Source organism: Mesoplodon bidens (assembly GCF_964165515.1).
Source record: "Mesoplodon bidens genome assembly, chromosome: 15".
Lineage (NCBI taxonomy): Eukaryota > Metazoa > Chordata > Mammalia > Artiodactyla > Ziphiidae > Mesoplodon > Mesoplodon bidens.
In genome coordinates, this window is record NC_138171.1 from 44,588,323 (window position 1) to 44,607,279 (window position 18,957).

General features: G+C 54.7%; 2 protein-coding genes and 1 pseudogene across 10 annotated transcripts; 2 read left to right on the plus strand and 1 right to left on the minus strand.

Annotated features, from left to right (window-relative positions):
- Nucleotides 1-387: 387 nt before the first annotated feature.
- TBC1D10B (TBC1 domain family member 10B) lies at nucleotides 388-12,009 on the plus strand. Its single transcript, XM_081255819.1, has 9 exons — nucleotides 388-1,577; nucleotides 5,288-5,387; nucleotides 5,692-5,799; nucleotides 5,901-6,007; nucleotides 9,236-9,350; nucleotides 9,477-9,542; nucleotides 9,762-9,951; nucleotides 10,279-10,433; nucleotides 10,522-12,009. Exons 1-9 carry the CDS (start codon nucleotides 634-636, stop codon nucleotides 11,110-11,112), a joined length of 2,376 nt encoding a protein of 791 aa, XP_081111945.1. The 5' UTR covers nucleotides 388-633; the 3' UTR covers nucleotides 11,113-12,009.
- Nucleotides 12,010-12,164: 155 nt separating this feature from the next.
- On the minus strand, nucleotides 12,165-13,624 carry LOC308628647 (sesquipedalian-1-like; annotated as a pseudogene). Its single transcript, XR_014017922.1, has 2 exons — nucleotides 13,299-13,624; nucleotides 12,165-12,779 (listed from the first exon to the last, which is right to left on the minus strand). The product of XR_014017922.1 is annotated as a sesquipedalian-1-like (transcript).
- A 33-nt stretch (nucleotides 13,625-13,657) lies between these two features.
- CD2BP2 (CD2 cytoplasmic tail binding protein 2) lies at nucleotides 13,658-18,272 on the plus strand. 8 transcript variants are annotated; one of them, XM_081255822.1, is made up of 7 exons: nucleotides 13,658-13,681; nucleotides 14,392-14,495; nucleotides 14,726-14,858; nucleotides 14,986-15,143; nucleotides 15,228-15,663; nucleotides 15,745-15,851; nucleotides 16,510-18,272. In XM_081255822.1, the coding sequence occupies exons 2-7, from the start codon at nucleotides 14,418-14,420 to the stop codon at nucleotides 16,660-16,662; spliced, it is 1,065 nt and encodes a 354-aa protein (XP_081111948.1). In that variant the 5' UTR covers nucleotides 13,658-13,681; nucleotides 14,392-14,417; the 3' UTR covers nucleotides 16,663-18,272. The 8 variants fall into 8 exon arrangements, with proteins under 8 accessions (XP_081111948.1, XP_081111946.1, XP_081111951.1 ...); XM_081255820.1 differs by lacking the exon at nucleotides 13,658-13,681 and adding an exon at nucleotides 13,752-13,854; XM_081255825.1 differs by lacking the exon at nucleotides 13,658-13,681 and adding an exon at nucleotides 13,752-13,854 and having other exon boundaries at nucleotides 15,234-15,663.
- Nucleotides 18,273-18,957: the final 685 nt, after the last annotated feature.

The window sequence follows — 18,957 nt, forward strand, 5'->3', positions numbered from 1 at the left end:
TCCTTCCGCAGTCTTTCACTCTTCAGCCATCTTTATTGGCCAGGAGGTTCATCTTCCTGCTTTTCTATTAGTTACTCACTTCGTCCCGCCTCCCCCTGCCTTCACTCGCCCTCTCATTGGTTTTATAACCTCCGCCTTCTCTGTTTCTTCTTCCCAAATTACCCACCCCCTTCCCACCTCCAGCCCCACCCACACTTCCAACGATTGGCAGAAACCCAGTTCTCTCTCTCCTATTATTTGTCCAAGCCCTCTGACGAGGCGGGAGAAAAAAGGAGCGCGATGGGGCCCCCCGCGCGCAGGCGTGAAGCGCCGAAACGCTGGCCTCTTGGCCGGCACCGGGGCTTGTGCGCAGGCGCGAGGTGGGCCGCTCGCCCGAAGCGGGAGGGAGGGGGTGGCAGCGAGAGTGCGAAAGGGGGGAGAGGGCGCGAGCGAGACCCCGGCGCCTGGCGCCCCGGGACCCGTGCCCCGGCTCCGCGCGCCGGGTGGCCGCCCGCGCGCCAGCAACCACTCCGGCGCGCGCCGGGCCGCGCCCTTCGCCCTTTCCCCTTCCTCGGCGGGCGGTGGGGAGCGGCCTGAGGGGCGGCGCCTTTTGCGGCCGCCGCGGCGGGGGGATGTGAGGGGCGGCCCGCGGTCATGGAGACGGGCCCGGCGCCCCTGGTGGCCCCGCCGCGCCGTCATGGCGCCCCCGCGGCCCCGTCGCCGCCGCCCCGCGGCTCCCGGGCCGGGCCCGTCCTGGTGGTAGCTCCGGGGCCGCCAGTGACCACGGCCACTTCGGCCCCGGTCACCCTGGTGGCCCCCGGGGAGGCGCGGCCCGCATGGGTACCGGGTCCAACCCAGACCTCGGACTCGGCCCTGGCCCCCGCCCCGACAGTCACCGGCAGCACGGAGGTGGGGCTGACTCTGGAGGCCTCACCCGAAGCCCTGAGGGCGCAGGTCTCCGACCCAGAGCCCTTGGTGCCCGAGGCTGTGGCAGGAGCCGAGAGGTCCATGGCTCTGGCCCCAGGGGCAGACTCTCCGAAGACGGAGGAGGCCAGAACCTCACCCGATCCTGGGCCAGGTACCCTCACCGGGACCTGCACCAGGACCCCTTCAAGAACGGCTCCTGGGGCCCTGACCGCCAAACCCCCGCTTGCCCCCAAGCCGGGAACCACAGTGGCCTCAGGAGTGACTTCACGGGTTGCAGCAGTGACAGCAGGACAGGTGACAAGTGGACATGGAGCTGCAGCATCAGCATCAACAGGACAGGCTCCAGAGGACCCCTCAGGGCCTGGCACAGGCCCTTCAGGGACATGTGAGGCTCTGGTAGCTGTCGTGACGGTGACCCCAGCTCCGGAGCCTGCTGAAAACTCTCAGGACCTAGGCTCCACGTCTAGCCTGGGACCTGGCATCTCTGGGCCTCGAGGGCAGGCTCCAGACACTCTGAGCTACTTGGACTCCGTGAGCCTCATGTCTGGGACCTTAGAGTCCTTGGCGGATGATGTGAGCTCCATGGGCTCAGACTCGGAGATAAATGGGCTGGCCCTGCGCAAGACGGACAAGTACGGCTTCCTTGGGGGCAGCCAGTATTCGGGCAGCCTGTGAGTACCTAGTGGGCACCCAGCGGGCCTGCTTCAGTGAAGTAGAGGTTGCAGGGTGGGGGGATGATACACCTTGCCCACACTCTCGCTGCCCATCCTCCTCTGAGGATCCACGGGGTGATTAGTGGGAATGGGAATGCTTAACAATCCATATCATGCCTAGAGCTTCCTGAGGTTTCTGTGGCACCAGCGTGTTAGGGTTTGAGACCAGGTATCGGGAGTTCTGGGTTTGAGCCTAAGCCTTGCCTTTGGTGTGTGAGTGCCCTTGAGTTCGTGCCTTCCACATATGAGTTAGTGCCTCGCTTTCCTCCTCTGTGAAGTGAAAGGTTGAATGAGATGATACCTCAGGTTGTCCCAGCTCCATGATGGGAATCTCCAGCTACAGGTCAGATATTCTGGAGGGTTGGCTGGACAGGGGTTCTGGTAGAGCTCTTTGGTTCCTTAGGGAGAAAGTCTGGAGGGATGCAGGCAGCTCCCTTCCCCCATAGCCCTAGGTCTGATGGGGTGGTGAGGTGGGGAAGTCTGTTTGATGGAGGAGAGACTCTGAAGGTAGGGCCCCTCTGTGCAACAGAAGAGCAGTCTTGTGTTTTCACTGAAGGAAAGGGGGTGGAGGAGGCCTCTTCCCCATTTCCTCATCTCCCCAGCCGGGCTTACTCTTTCCTGGTTCCCTCCAGGGGCCTGAGTCACTTCTGAGGTGAGGGTGTGATTGCTTCTGACTTCTTCCTTCCCTCTCTTTGGATCATTGTTCCTGTACCCCTTTAACCTGCTGGTCAGTTCAGTTTACAGCACTGCCTGAGAACCCCCAGTGCCGGGCCCTGTGCTGGGTACTAAGGATAAAATAATCATTTCAAGGTGCTCATCATCTAGAGGGAGAGACAAATACTTAAACAGTTGGTTTCAATATAATATGTTAGGTTTAGCCTGGAGATCATCACAGGGTTTTGTGAGCAGCTAGGGAAGGGATCTTTTGCCCTATCTGGGAATTCAGCTGCACTGATCTGAATTGTGAAGAATGAGTAGGATTTAGTCATGGCTGTGCATGATGGGGTGAGGGGGACCTGCCTGGTGTTGGGGGGAAGCCCTGTGGGAGGGATTATAGTCCAACAAAAAAATCAGAAAATCTTTGAGTACCAACATTCTCGGTCCTGTGTGGGGAGGGCAACTTAAGTTTGACCCTGGTGCTTTCCCATGCATGAGGGATGCATTGCTGTACCTAATTTATAGATGAAGAAACAGGATTAGAGCAGTTGAGTGAATTGCCCCACTCAAATAATTTGGATCTGTGTGACCAATGGCACTCTCCTCAATACTCTGCTGCCCTGAGGAACTTGGATTGAATTGGATTTTAGTGAGCCCCTCTTGTGTACCAGGCACGGTGCTGGGTGCTAATTCTCTGCTTTTAATTTTGTCTCTCTAAAATCCATCTTCCATGCTGGCAGAATCTACTTCTGAGGCAAGGCTGACTGTGGCACACGTTACCTTAAAAGCTGTTAGCAGCTCCGCACCGTCCACAGGTTAAAGTCCAAGCGCTTTAGCCTGCGCACAGGCTCCTTATGTTCTGGCTCTGCCAGCCTCTCTGGTCTTCTTTTCCACCGCCTTCTCACCATGCACTGTGTGCTGTGGTCCTGTTGAAGTGATTGTAGTCTTTCTCCCTTCATACTCAGGCTGTACCGTCAGCCAGGAATACCCTTCTCCTGGTCTTTCCCTGCCATGTTCTACTCAGTTCTTCATGGCTTACCTCAGATGTCCCTTCCTCCAGGAAACCTTCCCTGCTACCCATTGCCCCTACTCCGGTTAGGTGCCTCTTCTGTGCATCTTTGTCATTGCATTTCCCTCACATATTGCAATTATCTCCCCTGCTAGCTTGTGACCTTTTTTTTTTTTTGGTGGTACACGGGCCTCTCACTGTTGTGGCCTCTCCCGTTGCGGAGTACAGGCTCCGGACGTGCAGGCTCAGCGGCCATGGCTCACGGGCCCAGCCGCTCCGCGGCATGTGGGATCCTCCCGGACCGGGGCACGAACCCGTGTCCCCTGCATCGGCAGGCGGACTCTCAACCACTGCGCCACCAGGGAAGCCCCGCTTGTGACCTTTTGAGGGCAGGAAAGGTATCTTACTCTTCCTGGCCTTTAGTAGAGTTTGGAATTGCCTTATGATAGAGATTAATGAGAAATCACCTTTTTTTTTTTTTTTTCTTTTTGCGATACGCGGGCCTCTCACTGTTGTGGCCTCTCCCGTTGCGGAGTACAGGCTCCGGACGTGCAGGCTCAGCGGCCATGGCTCACGGGCCCAGCCGCTCCGCGGCATGTGGGATCCTCCCAGACCGGGGCACGAACCCGTGTCCCCTGCATCGGCAGGCGGACTCTCAACCACTGCGCCACCAGGGAAGCCCCGCTTGTGACCTTTTGAGGGCAGGAAAGGTATCTTACTCTTCCTGGCCTTTAGTAGAGTTTGGAATTGCCTTATGATAGAGATTAATGAGAAATCACCTTTTTTTTTTTTTTTTCTTTTTGCGATACGCGGGCCTCTCACTGTTGTGGCCTCTCCCGTTGCGGAGCACAGGCTCCAGACGCTCAGGCTCAGTGGCCATGGCTCACGGGCCCAGCCGCTCCACAGCATGTGGGATCTTCCCGGACCGGGGCACGAACCCGTGTCCCCTGCATCGGCAGGCGGACTCTTAACCACTGCGCCACCAGGGAAGCCCGAGAAATCACCTTTTAGTTTAAGGAGCTTCTGGGACAAAAGAAACTAACTTTAAACCTCCCATGTAACAGTCCTTTATATACAGTTTCTCAATAGTCCTCTCATAACTTTGTGATGTAAGTGGTGGCATTCCTTTTTACATTTATAAGGAAGAGACTTAGGTTATCACTTGCCAAGACTCCCCAGCTTCTAAGGGACAACTGGGCTTTGAGCTCAGGTCTATCTGGAAACCCAAGCTGTTTCTTCCATTCCACTCACCTGGTACTGGCTCCTACAACTAACTGTGTCAAGACTGATGGGGTATCTTGAGTGCGAAGCTCTGACAGAACAGTGAGCAAACAGTGCAAGGAGAGCTTCATTTGCTTAGGAATGTGGGGTGATTTCAGGGAGGAGGAGGTAGCGGAAATTGCAGAGGTGCAAGGGATCTTGAGTCTGGTAGAAGGAAACTCAGTTGCTTCTAAGGGGACAGGGAAGTATGTTTGTTATGTATTTTATTTTATGGATAATAATTGCTGTTACTTACTGAGTCGCTGCTGTGTGTTATCTCATGTAACCTCTTAGGTAGATACTGTTTTTCTCTCCATCTTACACATGAGGAAATTAAGGCTTAGAGAGTGACTTGCCCAAGGCCACACAGTGAATAGGTGGCAAACCTAGAACTTGAATCCAGGTCTAATGCAAAGTGTAGCTTTTCAGTATTCCGTGCTCTCTCCCCAAACTTGTATGTGTCTGAAATGGGATTTGAACACAGCCTCTGTATAGCCATCCAACATGAGAATGTGATCTCTGTGCAGAGATTCCAAGGAAATTCCATTTAGCGTGGTGAACTAGGACCTTGGATGGCCAGAATGACCAGACGTCCTAATGTTTGGTATTGGTAGCTCACAAAATGCTTTTATGGTCTGATCTCTCATTTTTGAGCTTGGGGAGGTGGCTTGCCTCAGTTCCCCCAGCAATCTAGGTTTTATACTACTGCTACTGACCTCTTCCATACTCCCCATATCCTCAGAGAGAGCTCCATTCCTGTGGATGTGGCTCGGCAGCGGGAGCTCAAATGGCTGGAGATGTTCAGTCACTGGGATAAGTGGCTGTCACGGCGTTTCCAGAAGGTTTGAGAAGGCTGTGGTGGGCAGGGCAGTGGACATGGTGCGGGTGGGGAGGACAGGGTGGGCCCATGTGCTCTGGGGAAGCCCAGGAACCTGATAGTATCTGCTCTCCGGACCACGTTGGGGGTAGGTGGTACTTGGGCCTGGGGGGAGGAGTAGCTTTAAAGATAGAAGACCAGGCGGGGTCCAGTGGAGTGAAGCCTATGGGATGTGGGACAAGTGTCCCAGGGAGCCCAAGGACTGCTGGGGAAACTTGGAGGCTGTGCCTGCCACTGAAGCTGTTCCCCTGCCTGCCACTCTGCCTTAGGTGAAGCTGCGCTGCCGGAAGGGGATCCCATCCTCCCTCAGAGCCAAGGCCTGGCAGTACTTGTCCAATAGCAAGGAACTCCTGGAGCAGAACCCGGGCAAGTTTGAGGTGCGCACAGCTCCAGGGTGTGGGGACGTGTGACAGGGTCTGTGTGAAGGGTATCATCAGTTCCCCCAGATCCTGAGATAATCTCAGCTGTCCCACTGCAGGAGCTGGAACGGGCTCCTGGGGACCCTAAGTGGCTGGATGTGATTGAGAAGGACCTGCACCGTCAGTTCCCTTTCCATGAGATGTTTGCTGCTCGAGGCGGGCATGGGTAAGGCAACTTGACTATGTGAGTCAGTGGTGGATACAGGGCTGGGTTGAAAGCAGTTCTTGCCTTCCAGAACTTCTACAGGAGTGGTCCTTAATGGATTGAGTGTCTAGCCATGTTGAAGGAAGTCTCCTGGGAGGGAGACTCTGATTCAGGGTGATGGGGGTGGGGTGGGGTGCTGGTGAGGGGAAGGGGAGGCACGTCAAGGGCTCACTGAAGAGGTTGCATTTGAACTAGGTTTTAAAGGGTAGATGGGAGCAGAGCAAGGGGCAGGTTTTTCCTGGCTTGGGGGTTATGTCAGCTGTGTCTGGGCAGTGGGCTTGGGTAGAGCTGAGGCTGGAAAAGCAATTAAGGGCCCTTAAATGCTGTGCCCAGGCCCTTCGGTCTTTGTTCTGTTTGCCCGGCTTCCTCACGAAGGCTTCCTAGTAGTGTGCGATGTTTTTAGGTGCTTCTCCGCTCCTTGTGGGAGCATGTGGATGGACATTTTTTTAACAGTAAGTTCATCCTTTCAGCAAATATTTGTCAAGCGCCTGCTATCTGCCAGGTACTCTTTTAGCTACAGATGACAGCTACCCCCTCAGAGCTTATATTTTAGTAAGGATAGACAATAAATAAAATAAAGAATGAAAGTATGTTGTATGTACAATGGTGGTAAATAGAAGAGTTTAAAGCAAGAAAGGGGAAAAGAGAATGTGAGCCGAGATGGGGTTACAAGTGACCTGATCTGACTTGTGTTTTAAAAAGATCATTCTGGGACTTCCCTGGCCGTCCAGTGGTTAAGACTCTGTGCTTCCACTGCAGGGGGCATGGGTTTGATCCCTGGTCAGGGAACTAAGATCCCACATGCTGCGCAGCGTGGCTGGAAAAAAAAAAAAAAAGATCATTTCTGGCTGCTGTGCTGACAATAGACTATAGGAGACAAGGGCAGAAGCAGAGAGACCAGGTGGACTATTTCCATAACCCAGGAAAGAGATGATGATAGATAGACCAGGATGGTAGCTGTGAAACTGGATATATTTTGAAGGTAAAGCCAAAAGAATTTGCCAGTGGATTAGATGTGGAGTGTGTGTGTGTGTGTGTGTGTGTGAGAGAGAGAGAGAGAGAGAGAGAGAGAGAGAGAGAGAGTAGTTAAGGAAGACCCTTAAGGTTTTTCGTCTTAGAAACTAGAATAAATGGAGTTGCAATATGCTGATATGGATGGGAAAACTGGGGGGAAAGTAGGCTTGAAGGGATATCAGGAGCTCATTTTTGGAATGTGAAGTTTGAAATACTCACTGGATATCCAGATGGAGATGCCAAGTAAGCTGGATGTACAATGGACACAACATCCAGGGAGAGGTTTAAACTGGAGACAGATTGGAAATTGAGAGTTGTCAGGCTCTACATGGGACCAGATCTCACCCATGGGACTAGATGAGGTCATCAAGGCAGCAAGTGTAGATATGAAAGGAAGCTGTTCAAAGATTGAGCCCTGCAGCTCCAACATTTCAAGAATGGGAAGATGAGAAAGAACCTGTAAAGGAGTCTGGAAGAAGCTGGTGAGGTAAAAGGAAAACCAGGAGAGTGTGATTCCTGGAAGTAAAGTGAAGAGGGGTTTCGAGATCAGCTGTATGAAATGCTGCTGACGGGTCAAGTAAAGTGAAGTCTGCAAATCGACCTCTGGATTTAGCAATGTGGAGGTCATTGGTGACCTTGATAAAAGCAGTTTTGTGTGGAGCAGTGGGCTAAAGCCTGACTGGAGGATGGGAGGAAAGAAATTGAAGATAGCAAGTCTGTACTCTAAGTGGGTTTGGCTGAATAGGTAGGAAAGAAACGGTGTGGTATTCAGAGGGGAAGGCTGGGTAGAGAGAGGTTTTTGTTTGTTTGTTTTTTGGCCATGCCCTGTGGCATGCGGGGTCTTATTTCCCCGACCAGGGCTCGAACCCACACCCCCTGCAGTGGAAGCATGGAGTCTTAACCATTGGGCCGCCAGGGAAGTCACAAGAGGTGTTTTTTTTTTTTTAAGCTAGAAGAAATGACATGTTGGTATGCCAGCCTTTGTAGTTAGAGAAAAATGGATGATGCACAAACAATGGGAAGGTTGCTGGAGGGATGGCCTGTGTAGGCGAGAGGGGATGGCACCCAGTGCCCAAGTGGAAAGGCTGTGGTTGGCCAGGATCACAGATAGTTCACCCATAGCAACAGGGGAGAAGGCAGGGGTACAGAAGCAGGCAGGAGGCTGAATGTAGCATGGGAGCTTAGGGAAGTTACATGTTTATTTTAATATATATTAGATGAAATAACTAGTATTATCAAACCTGTCATTTCATGGACGTTATTACAAAGTGGAGAAAAAATAAATAATAGTGGGGTGGTGTGCAGATAAAGCACAAATGAAGATCACACTTCAGTGACTGAATTTTGAGAAACACTACTGTAAGCAGTGGTCAGGAGTGTGTGACTGGAGGCAGAGAGAGGGTCTGGGAGGTTATTATATCGTCTTGGTTAAGAGATGAAGGTCTGAGCTGCTCAGTGGCTGTGGTGGCGGAGAGAGGGAATAGACGTGAATAAAATTCAGAAGGTAGTGTTGATACGACTTGATGATTAGCTGTGGGGAGTGATGGAAGGCTCGCTGTTTTCTGATGTGGGGCTGAGGGGATGGGATTCCCACACACAGCGATGAGGCACCCTCAGGGAAGAGGAACAGATCTAGGGCAGAGAGTTTATTCTTTTGGATGCAGAGACAAGAGAAAGGTCTGAGGCACAGCTGGCTTCCCAAGCCTACACCGAGAACCAGGGCTCTGCCCGGGGGTGGGGGGGACTGATGAAATCCAGACAGATAAGGCAGGGCCTGCCCTGGGAGAGTGCCTGCTCTGGGGCAGTAAAAGCATTCAGACAGTGCCAGAGGAGGGCTGATGCTGTTGAAAAGCTTCCTGAAGAAGATGACCTTGAAGATTTACGGGATCGGGGCAGACAGAGCACAGCCTGTGTGGGGACATGGGTGGGGAGCACGTGGGTGTGCAGGCAAGGGCGGAAGCCTAGAGCCTGGAACAAAGCTTAGGTTATGGTCTGAGTCTTTGGCTTAAGCTTGATAGGCAGGATTAGGAATGTGGATAGAGGTGTGTGGTGGTAAATCTCTGGGGTTGACCTGCCACGGGATATGGGGGTCTCTGGGGGGGGGTGTGGGTTAGTTTGGGGGCGAGAGCTCCCAACTCCTGTGACTTTCCTCATGGTCTTTCCCCATACCCACAGGCAACAGGACCTGTATCGAATCCTGAAGGCCTACACTATCTACCGGCCTGACGAGGGCTACTGCCAGGCCCAGGCCCCTGTGGCCGCAGTGCTGCTCATGCACATGCCTGCTGAGGTCAGCAGACGCTGGACCTGGTTGGGGAGGGGCTGGGAGGATCTTGGCCTGCAGTGGTGATGGGGGAGCTCCCTCCTCCCTGTTTCTCAGGCCCCATCCCTCCCTCCTTGTTCTTGCCCTTCTCAGCAAGCCTTTTGGTGCCTGGTGCAGATCTGCGACAAGTACCTCCCCGGTTACTATAGTGCAGGGCTGGTGAGTGTCTGGAGGCTGGGTGCAACTGGGGCTGTGACTTTTCCCCAAGACTGCAGGGTGGTCCTTGTCCTGCCCCACGCTGTACCATTCTGTCCCTCTGTTCTGGGCCTCTCTCACTGAGGTGAGGATCCCACTTTGTGGATGGGTACTGACTACCAGGGCCGGTTCTACCCCAAGGGTCCACAGCAGGCCTCTTCTCATGGTTTGTCCCACTTCCAGGAGGCCATTCAACTGGATGGAGAAATCTTTTTTGCGCTGTTGCGCCGGGCCTCCCCACTGGCACATCGGCACCTGCGACGGCAGCGCATTGACCCCGTGCTGTACATGACAGAATGGTTCATGTGCATCTTTGCCCGCACCCTTCCCTGGGCTTCAGTGCTACGTGTCTGGGATATGTTCTTCTGTGAAGGTACTTCTGTAGCCATTCAGGCCATGATGGGGCTGCGGTTTCCATGGTGGCTGCCAGAGGGTGGCCTGCTGACAGAAGGCTTCACTGGAAGCTCTCTTGGGGCTGGAGAAACTGAGGCCTGATCTTGTTGGCTCTGCCACCAGCCCACAGCTTGCTTTACCTCCCAGGAACCTAAAACCCATGGCAGCTTGTTTCCCTTCTTGGGGCCTCAGCTTCCTCATTTGTGAGGTTGGCAGTAGACAGGGATGGGGGCTGTGAGTCCCTCCTAAATGGGACAGGCTGAGATCCCGGGCTGATCATCCAGCCTCTCTTCCTTGGACCCTGCAGGTGTCAAGATCATCTTCCGGGTGGCCCTGGTGCTGCTGCGGCACACACTGGGCTCTGTGGAGAAGCTGCGCGCCTGCCAAGGCATGTATGAAACCATGGAGCAGCTGCGCAATCTGCCCCAACAGTGCATGCAGGAGGACTTCCTGGTGCATGAGGTAGGTCCTAGCCTTAGCATACCTCACACCTGCTTTGGCCCATCTCCATCCCCAATCTTGTTCCGGTACCTGTTTCTTCTCCATCTAGGTGACCAACCTCCCAGTGACAGAAGCACTGATTGAGCGAGAGAACTCGGCCCAGCTCAAGAAGTGGCGGGAAACCCGGGGCGAGCTGCAGTATCGGCCCTCACGGAGACTACACGGTTCCCGGGCGATCCATGAGGAGCGTCGGCGGCAGCAGCCGCCCCTGGGCCCCTCCTCCAGCCTCCTCAGCCTCCCTGGCCTCAAGAGCCGAGGCTCCCAGGCAGCTGGAGGGGCCCCCTCTCCACCCCCTCCTGTCCGCAGGGCCAGTGCTGGGCCTGCCCCAGGGCCTCTGGTCACCGCTGAGGGACTGCATCCATCCCTTCCTTCGCCTACTGGCAACAGCACCCCACTGGCTCCCAGCAAGGAGGCCCGGAGGCAGGAGAAGGAGCGGCAAAAACAGGAAAAGGAACGTGAGAAGGAGCGGCAGAAGCAGGAGAAGGAGCGGCAGAAGCAGGAGAAGGAGCGGCAGAAGCAGGAGAAGAAGGCTCAGGGCAGGAAGCTCTCGCTGCGTCGGAAGGCAGATGGACCCCCCGCACCCCAGGATGGCGGGGACAGGTCCTCAGCATCAGAGGCCCGGCAGGATGCTTACTTCTGACGTCTGCCCTGGGGCTGGACTGCAGGGCCCCCTCTTTTTCCCTCAGCCAAGAGCAGGCCTTGGCCTGGGGTGCTGCTCCTGGCCCCCTTGGCAGGCTGTCCCTCTTTCTGAGGAAAGTGGCTTGATTCCCCGTCTCCTTGCCAGCTGCTGACCCCTGCACGGCCAGGACAGCCAGAGTACGTGGGGCAGCTGCATTTCCCTGGGGCAGCAGCGAACAAGTCTGGACCCCTCACCTCCAGTTAGGCCCAGCTGGGGTCTCTGTCACTCCTGCCCCGACTCCCTCTGGGATCCCTTCCCAGGTGCTGTCCTGATTGGCCTTTTGTCACCACAGGGGTGACTTCTGGCGATGGGAGTCAGCGGTTTTCAGATTCTTAACACTCCAGTCACTCCCCTTACCCATGAAGTGGAGCTGGGTTCCTTTTCCCATCTTCAGTCTTGCCTGTCTCCCCCCACTTCCTGGCGGGGGCCCAGGCTCTTCGTGTTCTCCTTCTGGACATCTCCGTGTTGTAATTATGTACGGAGGACCCGGTTGGCCCAGGGTGGGGGTGTTCACTCTCTTCTGTCCTTTGGTTTTCCTCCACCATGTTTTTGCACGCTGGTTTATTTAAGGGGACATGCACTGGAGCAGGAAATGTCCCCCACTTCCCCACCACCACCCTCCTTGCTCTCCTTCCTCTTCACCTACCTTTCCCTGTATTCTCAGGCCTCCCGTGCTTTGTCTCACCAGGGCTCCCACCTTTCACCTTGTCCCCTTCCAACCCTCCAGCCCCTACCTGGGTAAGGGGTCTTCCCTTGAGCTCCAGGGGGTGGAACCCAATGTTTACATTTTCTTCTGTCTCTGCCCCCACCCTGTGCGGCGCTTTGAGGAACCGGAAAAGAACCTGCTGTTGTACCTGGGCCTGTCTCCTGCATTGTTATTTGATGAAGGGGGTTAGAATAAGGACAAGGAGGGAGGGAGTGACGGAGCTAGTCAGGATCTGGGTGTCTCTTGAAGCAATCGGCTGGTCTCCTGGTCTCGGCAGGTGGGTACCTTTTGGCCTTTGGCCTATTAGTCACTCATCAACAGACAGTGGTTGAGCTCCGCTTCACCTCTGCCTGGGATCCGCTGCCTCCGTTGTTACTGGCCTCCTGGAGCTGTCTGTGCGCCGCCTGCAGCACCTGGATCTCCTTCCCAAAGTGCTCGTGCAACTCCTGCAAGCTGGAGAGGTACTGCCCTCTCTGTACTGTGGGGAGCCACAGTCCTCTGGGGGTGAGCTGGTCTCTTGTCCAGCTGCCTGGCACAGCTCCTGGTGCTGGGCCTCCAGGGAGCGTAGCAGCACAGCCAGGCTCCCAGCTTCTGGTTTTCTGCTGCCGGCTTGTAGGCCTGCCCACCTTCTACCCCTGGGGTCAGGATGGTAAAGGTGTAGGGTTCTGTGGCCCCAAGGTGTGGCTCCACCTGGCAGTTCTCTAACAGGATGAGGCTCAGGGGTGTGTGGGCCAGCCTGGTGTTCCAGGTAGAAGAAGAGGTTTCCCCGGAGGATGAACCAGCGGTGCTGGTAGCTGGTATTTCTGGCCCCCTTCTTTAGTAGGATGCCCTCCCGGTCCACAGCCTGTGTTCTGTACCCATGGAAGAAACTGAGCACGGACTTGTGGTGCAGTTTCATGGTTGTCCAACCTGGGAGGAAACCCTAGGGGCAGGAAAAAGGAGGGGTGGTCCATCTGGTTATCCTAGGGACCGCAGCTGCCCCCAGTGCCCTCCTCTGGCTCCAGTAGGCTCTTTCTGGGCCCAGCCTTGGCCTACTGGGATTCAGACTCTGAGTATCCTCAAGAGGTAGAGGTCTTGTACCCTGAGCAGTGGGACCTACTCCCACTTCCCAACCCCAACTCTGCCCCTTGGGACAGGTTACAAAACCTGGGCAGGGGCTGCTGGGCTGGGGTCCTGTTTGGGGGGGTGGGGCACGGGTATCCACTACTGCCCCTTTCCAGGCCTACCTGAGATGAGGGCACAAGGGGCCTCTGGCCTCGGTACTGGGCACAGGTGCCACTGCCACCTCTCCTATTATGGCTCTTCCCACCTCAGAAACCAGGAAATCGCCCAGGGGGTAGGCGTGGGGTAAGTGACTTCCCCTGGGTCCTAAAAGGAGCTGGGTTGGGAAAGTACGCCAGGAGAACCGAGCAACCCCTCTGGGACAAGAGCAAGGCCGCACCTCGAACTAGGAGAGGGCCGACAACGGGACGCTGAGAGTAGGAAGGCAGGATCTCATGAGATCATCAGAGCCAGCCCTGGAGAAAACGAGACTCAACCGGGGAAAGGGAAACAAGGGCAGGGACCCAGCGGCCCTGCTGGGACTTTGTCCCTCCATCGTGACTCTGGGCGCCCCTTTAGGTACAGCGCGCTCCGCTTTCTCCCCAGAGCCTCTACTGCTGTAGGAGGGAATCGAGACCACTTCCGGCCATCCCTCTCGTCCGATCAGGGTTTAGGCGTTCATACGTCCCCTCGGCTCGCCGTCGTCGCCCCACGCGGCTCACCGTCGTCGCCCCACACGGCTCACGTCACTTCTGGGAGGGGGTGTCTTTCCCCGCTCAGCGCGTACGTACTTCCGCCCGCCCCTTCAGTTAGTCCTCTAACACGAGTGAAGCCACTTCCGGCCTTCCCTGGCGCCTTCCACAGTTCTCTTCCGGGTGGGGGCGGGCGGGTGCCCCGGATGTAGCCTTGGCGAAAACCTGTCTCCCTGTATTCCCCCACCTTTCCTGGGTCTTTAGGTGAGCGCGTGCCGGCTGGATTGCTGGAGTCCTCGTGGCTCTGCCGCCTCTTTGATTTGTACACAGCCCAGGACAGTTGGGGGTCACCCCACGGAGTCGGGAGCTCGGCGCAGGGAGGAGCGGGGCTGCCAGGGTTCCAGGTCCTGGGTTCGCCGGGGCCCCGCGGGCTACGAGGAAGCTGGAGGTGGTTGAGCGGGTGTCTGCTCTCGGAGCAACGTCTCGCGCAGGACTGCGGGGGCCGGGAATGGTGGTGGTCACGCGAGGGAGCGCGTCTCAACGGGGGGGGAGTGCCCGTGGGGAGCTCCTCCGCGCGTCCACCTCTCCATCCCCGCTCCAGCAGCTCTTTCGGATGCCAGACCAAGTCCTGGGGGCCTCTTGGCTGCCAGCTCCCCTTTCGGCCCCTGATTCTGTGCTCCCTCCCCTCCCAAACTGGATCCAGTACCGACCAAGGGAAAGATTTGTTGTGCGGGAGACCCTCTCGCGGTGAGTATTCTCCTCACCCAGTTCCTTTAATCTGCACCCTTTTCCTCGGCTCAGCTTGAGAAAGGCCCCTCTGTCCAGTCATGCCAAAGAGGAAAGTGACCTTCCAAGGCGTGGGAGATGAGGATGATGAGGATGAAATCAGTGTCCCCAAGAAAAAGGTGAGGGGGCCAGATTTTTGCGTTCTGGGGAGGAGTGAGGGGAGGAAAAAAAGCTAGAAGGCAGGAGGGAAATCTGGAGGGACAAAGGAAAGGTGGAAAGGGCTAGCTAGCTTTTCTATGTGCTCTGAGAAATGGGTTTGCAGGATTTTCAGTTTGAGTCTAGATCCTAGAGTATTTTGAGTAATAGCCAGTAACCTGCATGTCTCTCGATTTCTGACTCCTGCCCACAGTTGGTGGACCCTGTGGCTGGGTCAGGAGGTCCTGGGAGCCGCTTCAAAGGCAAACACTCTTTGGACAGCGATGAGGAGGATGATGATGAAGGGTCCAGCAAATATGACATCCTGGCCTCAGAAGATGTAGAAGGTGAGCTATAGCCAAGAATTGACTTTCCGCTGGAGGAACAAATAGGGGCTTCTGAGGTCACAGAGCACAGGAGGCTCCTGTCTCTTTTTTGCATTCCTAGCATGGGACGCCTGTGTCTTTGGTGCAGGTCAGGAAGCAGCCACACTCCCCAGTGAGGGAGGTGTGCGGATCACACCCTTCAACCTGCAGGAAGAGATGGAGGAAGGCCACTTTGATGCTGATGGCAACTATTTCCTGAACCGGGAAGCTCAGATCCGAGACAGCTGGCTGGACAACATTGACTGGGTGAGGTCCAGAGGCTGGCATGGCTGGGCCTGGGCCTTGCTGGCAGTTTGTCAGAAATAAAACCCTTCCATTTTCACGTTGCAGGTAAAGATCAGGGAGCGGCCGCCTAATCAGCGGCCGCCATCAGACTCAGAGGAGGAGGATAGCTTGGGCCAGACACCAATGAGTGCCCAAGCCCTCCTGGAGGGCCTTCTGGAGCTGATGTTGCCAAGAGAGACAGTGGCTGGGGCACTGAGGCGCCTGGGAGCCCGAGGAGGAGGCAAAGGGGGCAGCAAGGGACCTGGGCGGCCCAGTTCCCCCCAGCGCCTGGACCGGCTCTCCGGGTTGGCTGACCAGATGGTGGCTCGGGGCAACCTCGGAGTGTATCAGGAGACAAGGGAACGATTGGCCATGCGGCTGAAGGGGTTGGGGTGCCAGACCCAGGGACCCCGTGACCCCACAGCCCAACCCTCCCTGGACATGTTTGCTGAGGAAGTGGCAGAGGGGGAGCTGGAGACCCCAACCCCTGCCCAGAGAGGAGGTAAGATTGAAGGGCAGAGGAGGGGTGTTGTGGGCAGGGGCAGGCCCCTTGATACCCAGATGGCTCTGCCTGTTATTTTAGAAGCAGAGTTGCCCGGAGATGGTCTGGCCGATGTGATGTGGGAATATAAGTGGGAGAACACAGGGGATGCTGAGCTGTATGGACCCTTCTCCAGCACCCAGATGCAGGTAAAATCCTTTCTTCTTCACTTTGCCTCTTCTCTCCCTCCCCCCACCCCATTAGTCCTCCCCCAGCTCTGCCCTCTCTTCTTGCAGACCTGGGTGAATGAAGGCTATTTCCCGGACGGTGTTTATTGCCGGAAGCTGGATGCCCCCGGCGGACAGTTCTACAATTCCAAACGGATTGATTTTGACCTCTACACCTGAGCCTACTGAGGGCCGAGTTTGGTGGCCCCTTCTTTCCTGGATTTTGCGGAGGAGGCCCCGGCTGCCTTAGGCAGTGAGGATATTGGGAGCCACTTTTCAGTTAACTTCCTTTTCCCAATAAAAGCCTTTAGTTGTATATTAGGGCCTTGGCTGGGCTGATGGCCAGAAGTCGGGAACGTTTTCCAGACCCCTTTGGACTTGCTTTGGCCCTTGAGTGTTTCCTCTCATGAAGTTCCTCCTTGGGAGTTTGTCTCTGGTCCCTTGAACCACTTCACCTTTGTTTACCAGTCTTTGGGGCAGAGCTGGGCCTGTCAGGTGTCCTGTGGCCTCCCAACCTGGACTTTGTTCACCATCTAAAAATCTCTCCACTCACATGCCGTTCTCCAGAATCCTCTGGCGGTTCTTGTTTTGCTGTTCTTAGGTCTTTGGCTTTTAAGACCTAAGATGCTCTGCCTTTCAGCCAGTGCAGGACAGAGCCCCAGAAGTGCAGACTTTAGGCCTGGAAAGGCTGGGACATCTGTTGGGAGTGAGCAGGAAAGCTGATACTCACTGGCTCCCCACTGCCTCAGCCTTCTTCGAAGTGGATAGAAACGGCCTCTTAGGTAAAGTCTAGACTCAATGTTGGCACTTGAAGGACCTTTCAAGGCCACCTGGGCCAGTCATGCTTTGTACAGGCACAGAGATGGGCAGTGTCTCACTGGAGGTTACACAGCACGTCAGAGGGCGGGCCCAGACCCAGTGGGCTCCCTTCGAAGACCTTTCTTGGCACCGGGGCTTTTCTGTCTGGCCTTGGAAGCCCTGTGGCTTACGTTTCCTGGGCTCCCACAATGTGTCTGACACTGGTTAGTGCCTTGAGGGAACTGAGAGAACTGGGCTGGTCCCCTCCCAGGAATTCAGAGTCAGGGGAGGGATTGGGAGGAAGACTGATACGCATAATTGTATAGTCTGAACCAAACACCTTCCACCTCCCACCGGTGCTGCCTTATGCCTCTCCTCACTCACACCAGTTAGTTCTCCACCTTGGCTCTCTGTTGGAGTTTTATGGGGAGCTGTAACATCACTCCGCAGAGATTCTGAATGAATTGATCTAGGTAACGGGCCTGGTGTTTGGGGCTTTAAAAAGCTCCCAGGTGTTTCCCACGTGCAGCCAGGTGGAAAACCACTGGGCCTGACTCCAGGACTGAGGTTACACCTGGGGAAAGGGGCTGTTTCGCGGACCCTGCTGTGGTGGAGCTGAGCATGGGTGTGGCCGGGGCTCTGGTGGAGTCTGTTACCTATGGGAGAGTCAAGCACCAGAGCCATGGGGGCAGATGGGAGGGTGGAAGGAGTCAGGCTCGGAACCAGGAAAGGCTGGAGGGCAGCGTGGGGATACTTGATGCTCTAGTGAGGCACCCAGCTTATATAATAATTAACTACTATAATAATTAGGCCCATTCTAGTGCCAGCCCAGACCTGGATTTCATTGACTTCAAGATGCCTTCAGTTGTAAGATGTCTTACTTTATGTGTCAGTTAGAAAGAAAAGCCTGCGCATTGCAGTTGTAAGATGTCATTGATTCAGAGCTGCCTCCTTATTTCAGAAATGTTTCAAAGTGAAAAACAGATGTCTTAGAACCAGTGAAGTACAGTGTTCACGTTTATATCCCCAGTGACCGACTCATGGGAGGTACTTAGTGTTTGGTGAATAGATGGGCGCCATGGGGGGCAGTTCCCCTGGATGTCCCAAAGGCACCCCGGGCTCCACAATCCAAAGCTGACCTCACCTTCCCCACCCGTACAGCCTCCTGTGTTCACCTCCCAGAAGACACCACGTGTAGGCAGAATAATGGCCCCCAGAGATGGCCACTTGTGAATATATGACTATATGGCAAAAGGGACCTTGAAATGTGATTATGTTAATGACTGAGATGGGGCGATTATTCTGGATTATTGAGGTGGGCCCAGTGTAACCACAAGGGTCCTGTTACATGAAAGGGACTGAGGCGGGTCAAAGTGAGAGGGAGATGAAGATGTTATACCCACGGCTGGGTTTGAAGATGGAAGAAGGGGCCATGTACCGAGGAATGCAGCAGCCTGTAGAAGCTGGAAAAGGCAAGAAAATGGGTTTTTCCCAGAGTCTCCACAAAGAAATGCAGCCCCACTGTGGGTTTTAGCCCAGTGAAAACCGTTTTGGACTTTTGACCTCTTCTAGAACTAATAAAATTGTGTTGCTTTAAGTTGTTAAGTTTGGGGTCATTTGTTATAGCCTCAATAGGAAACTAACACTCCATCCAGCTGAATGCCTCTCCTCCATGAGCATCAGTAAATTCTCTCTCCCTTCACCTTGTCCCTATTTCAAGCCCCTATCAACAACTCCCTTGCCTTTAATTTTTATATAAGCTTTGTATATCTTACAATAGTTTTGTAGATTAACAGAAAATTTACAAAAATAGTAGTACAGAGTTCACCCAGCTTCCCCTGTTGTTAACATCTTTCAGTAGTACATTTGTTACAACCAATGTACCAATGACCTTGCTATTTTTAAACAGCTTTATTGAGATAGAATCCACCCATTTAAAGTACCATTGTTTTTAGTACATTCACAGGGTTGTGCAACCATTGCTACAATCATTTTAGAACATTTTTCTCTAAAAGAAACCCCACCTGTCAGCAGTTCCTCCCTATTCCTCTCCATCCCCCCTCACCCTCCAGTCCCTGCCAACCTCTAATCTACTTCCTGTCCCTGTAGATTTGCCTATTCTGGACATTTCCTACAAATGGAATCATACCATACGTGGTCTGTGTTTTCTGTGTCTGCTGCTTCTACTTAGCATGTTTTCAAGATTCATCCATGTAATGTGTAACAGTATTTTATCTTTTTTATTGTTGGCTAACATTCCATTGTATGGATGGATTACCGCTCACTAAAC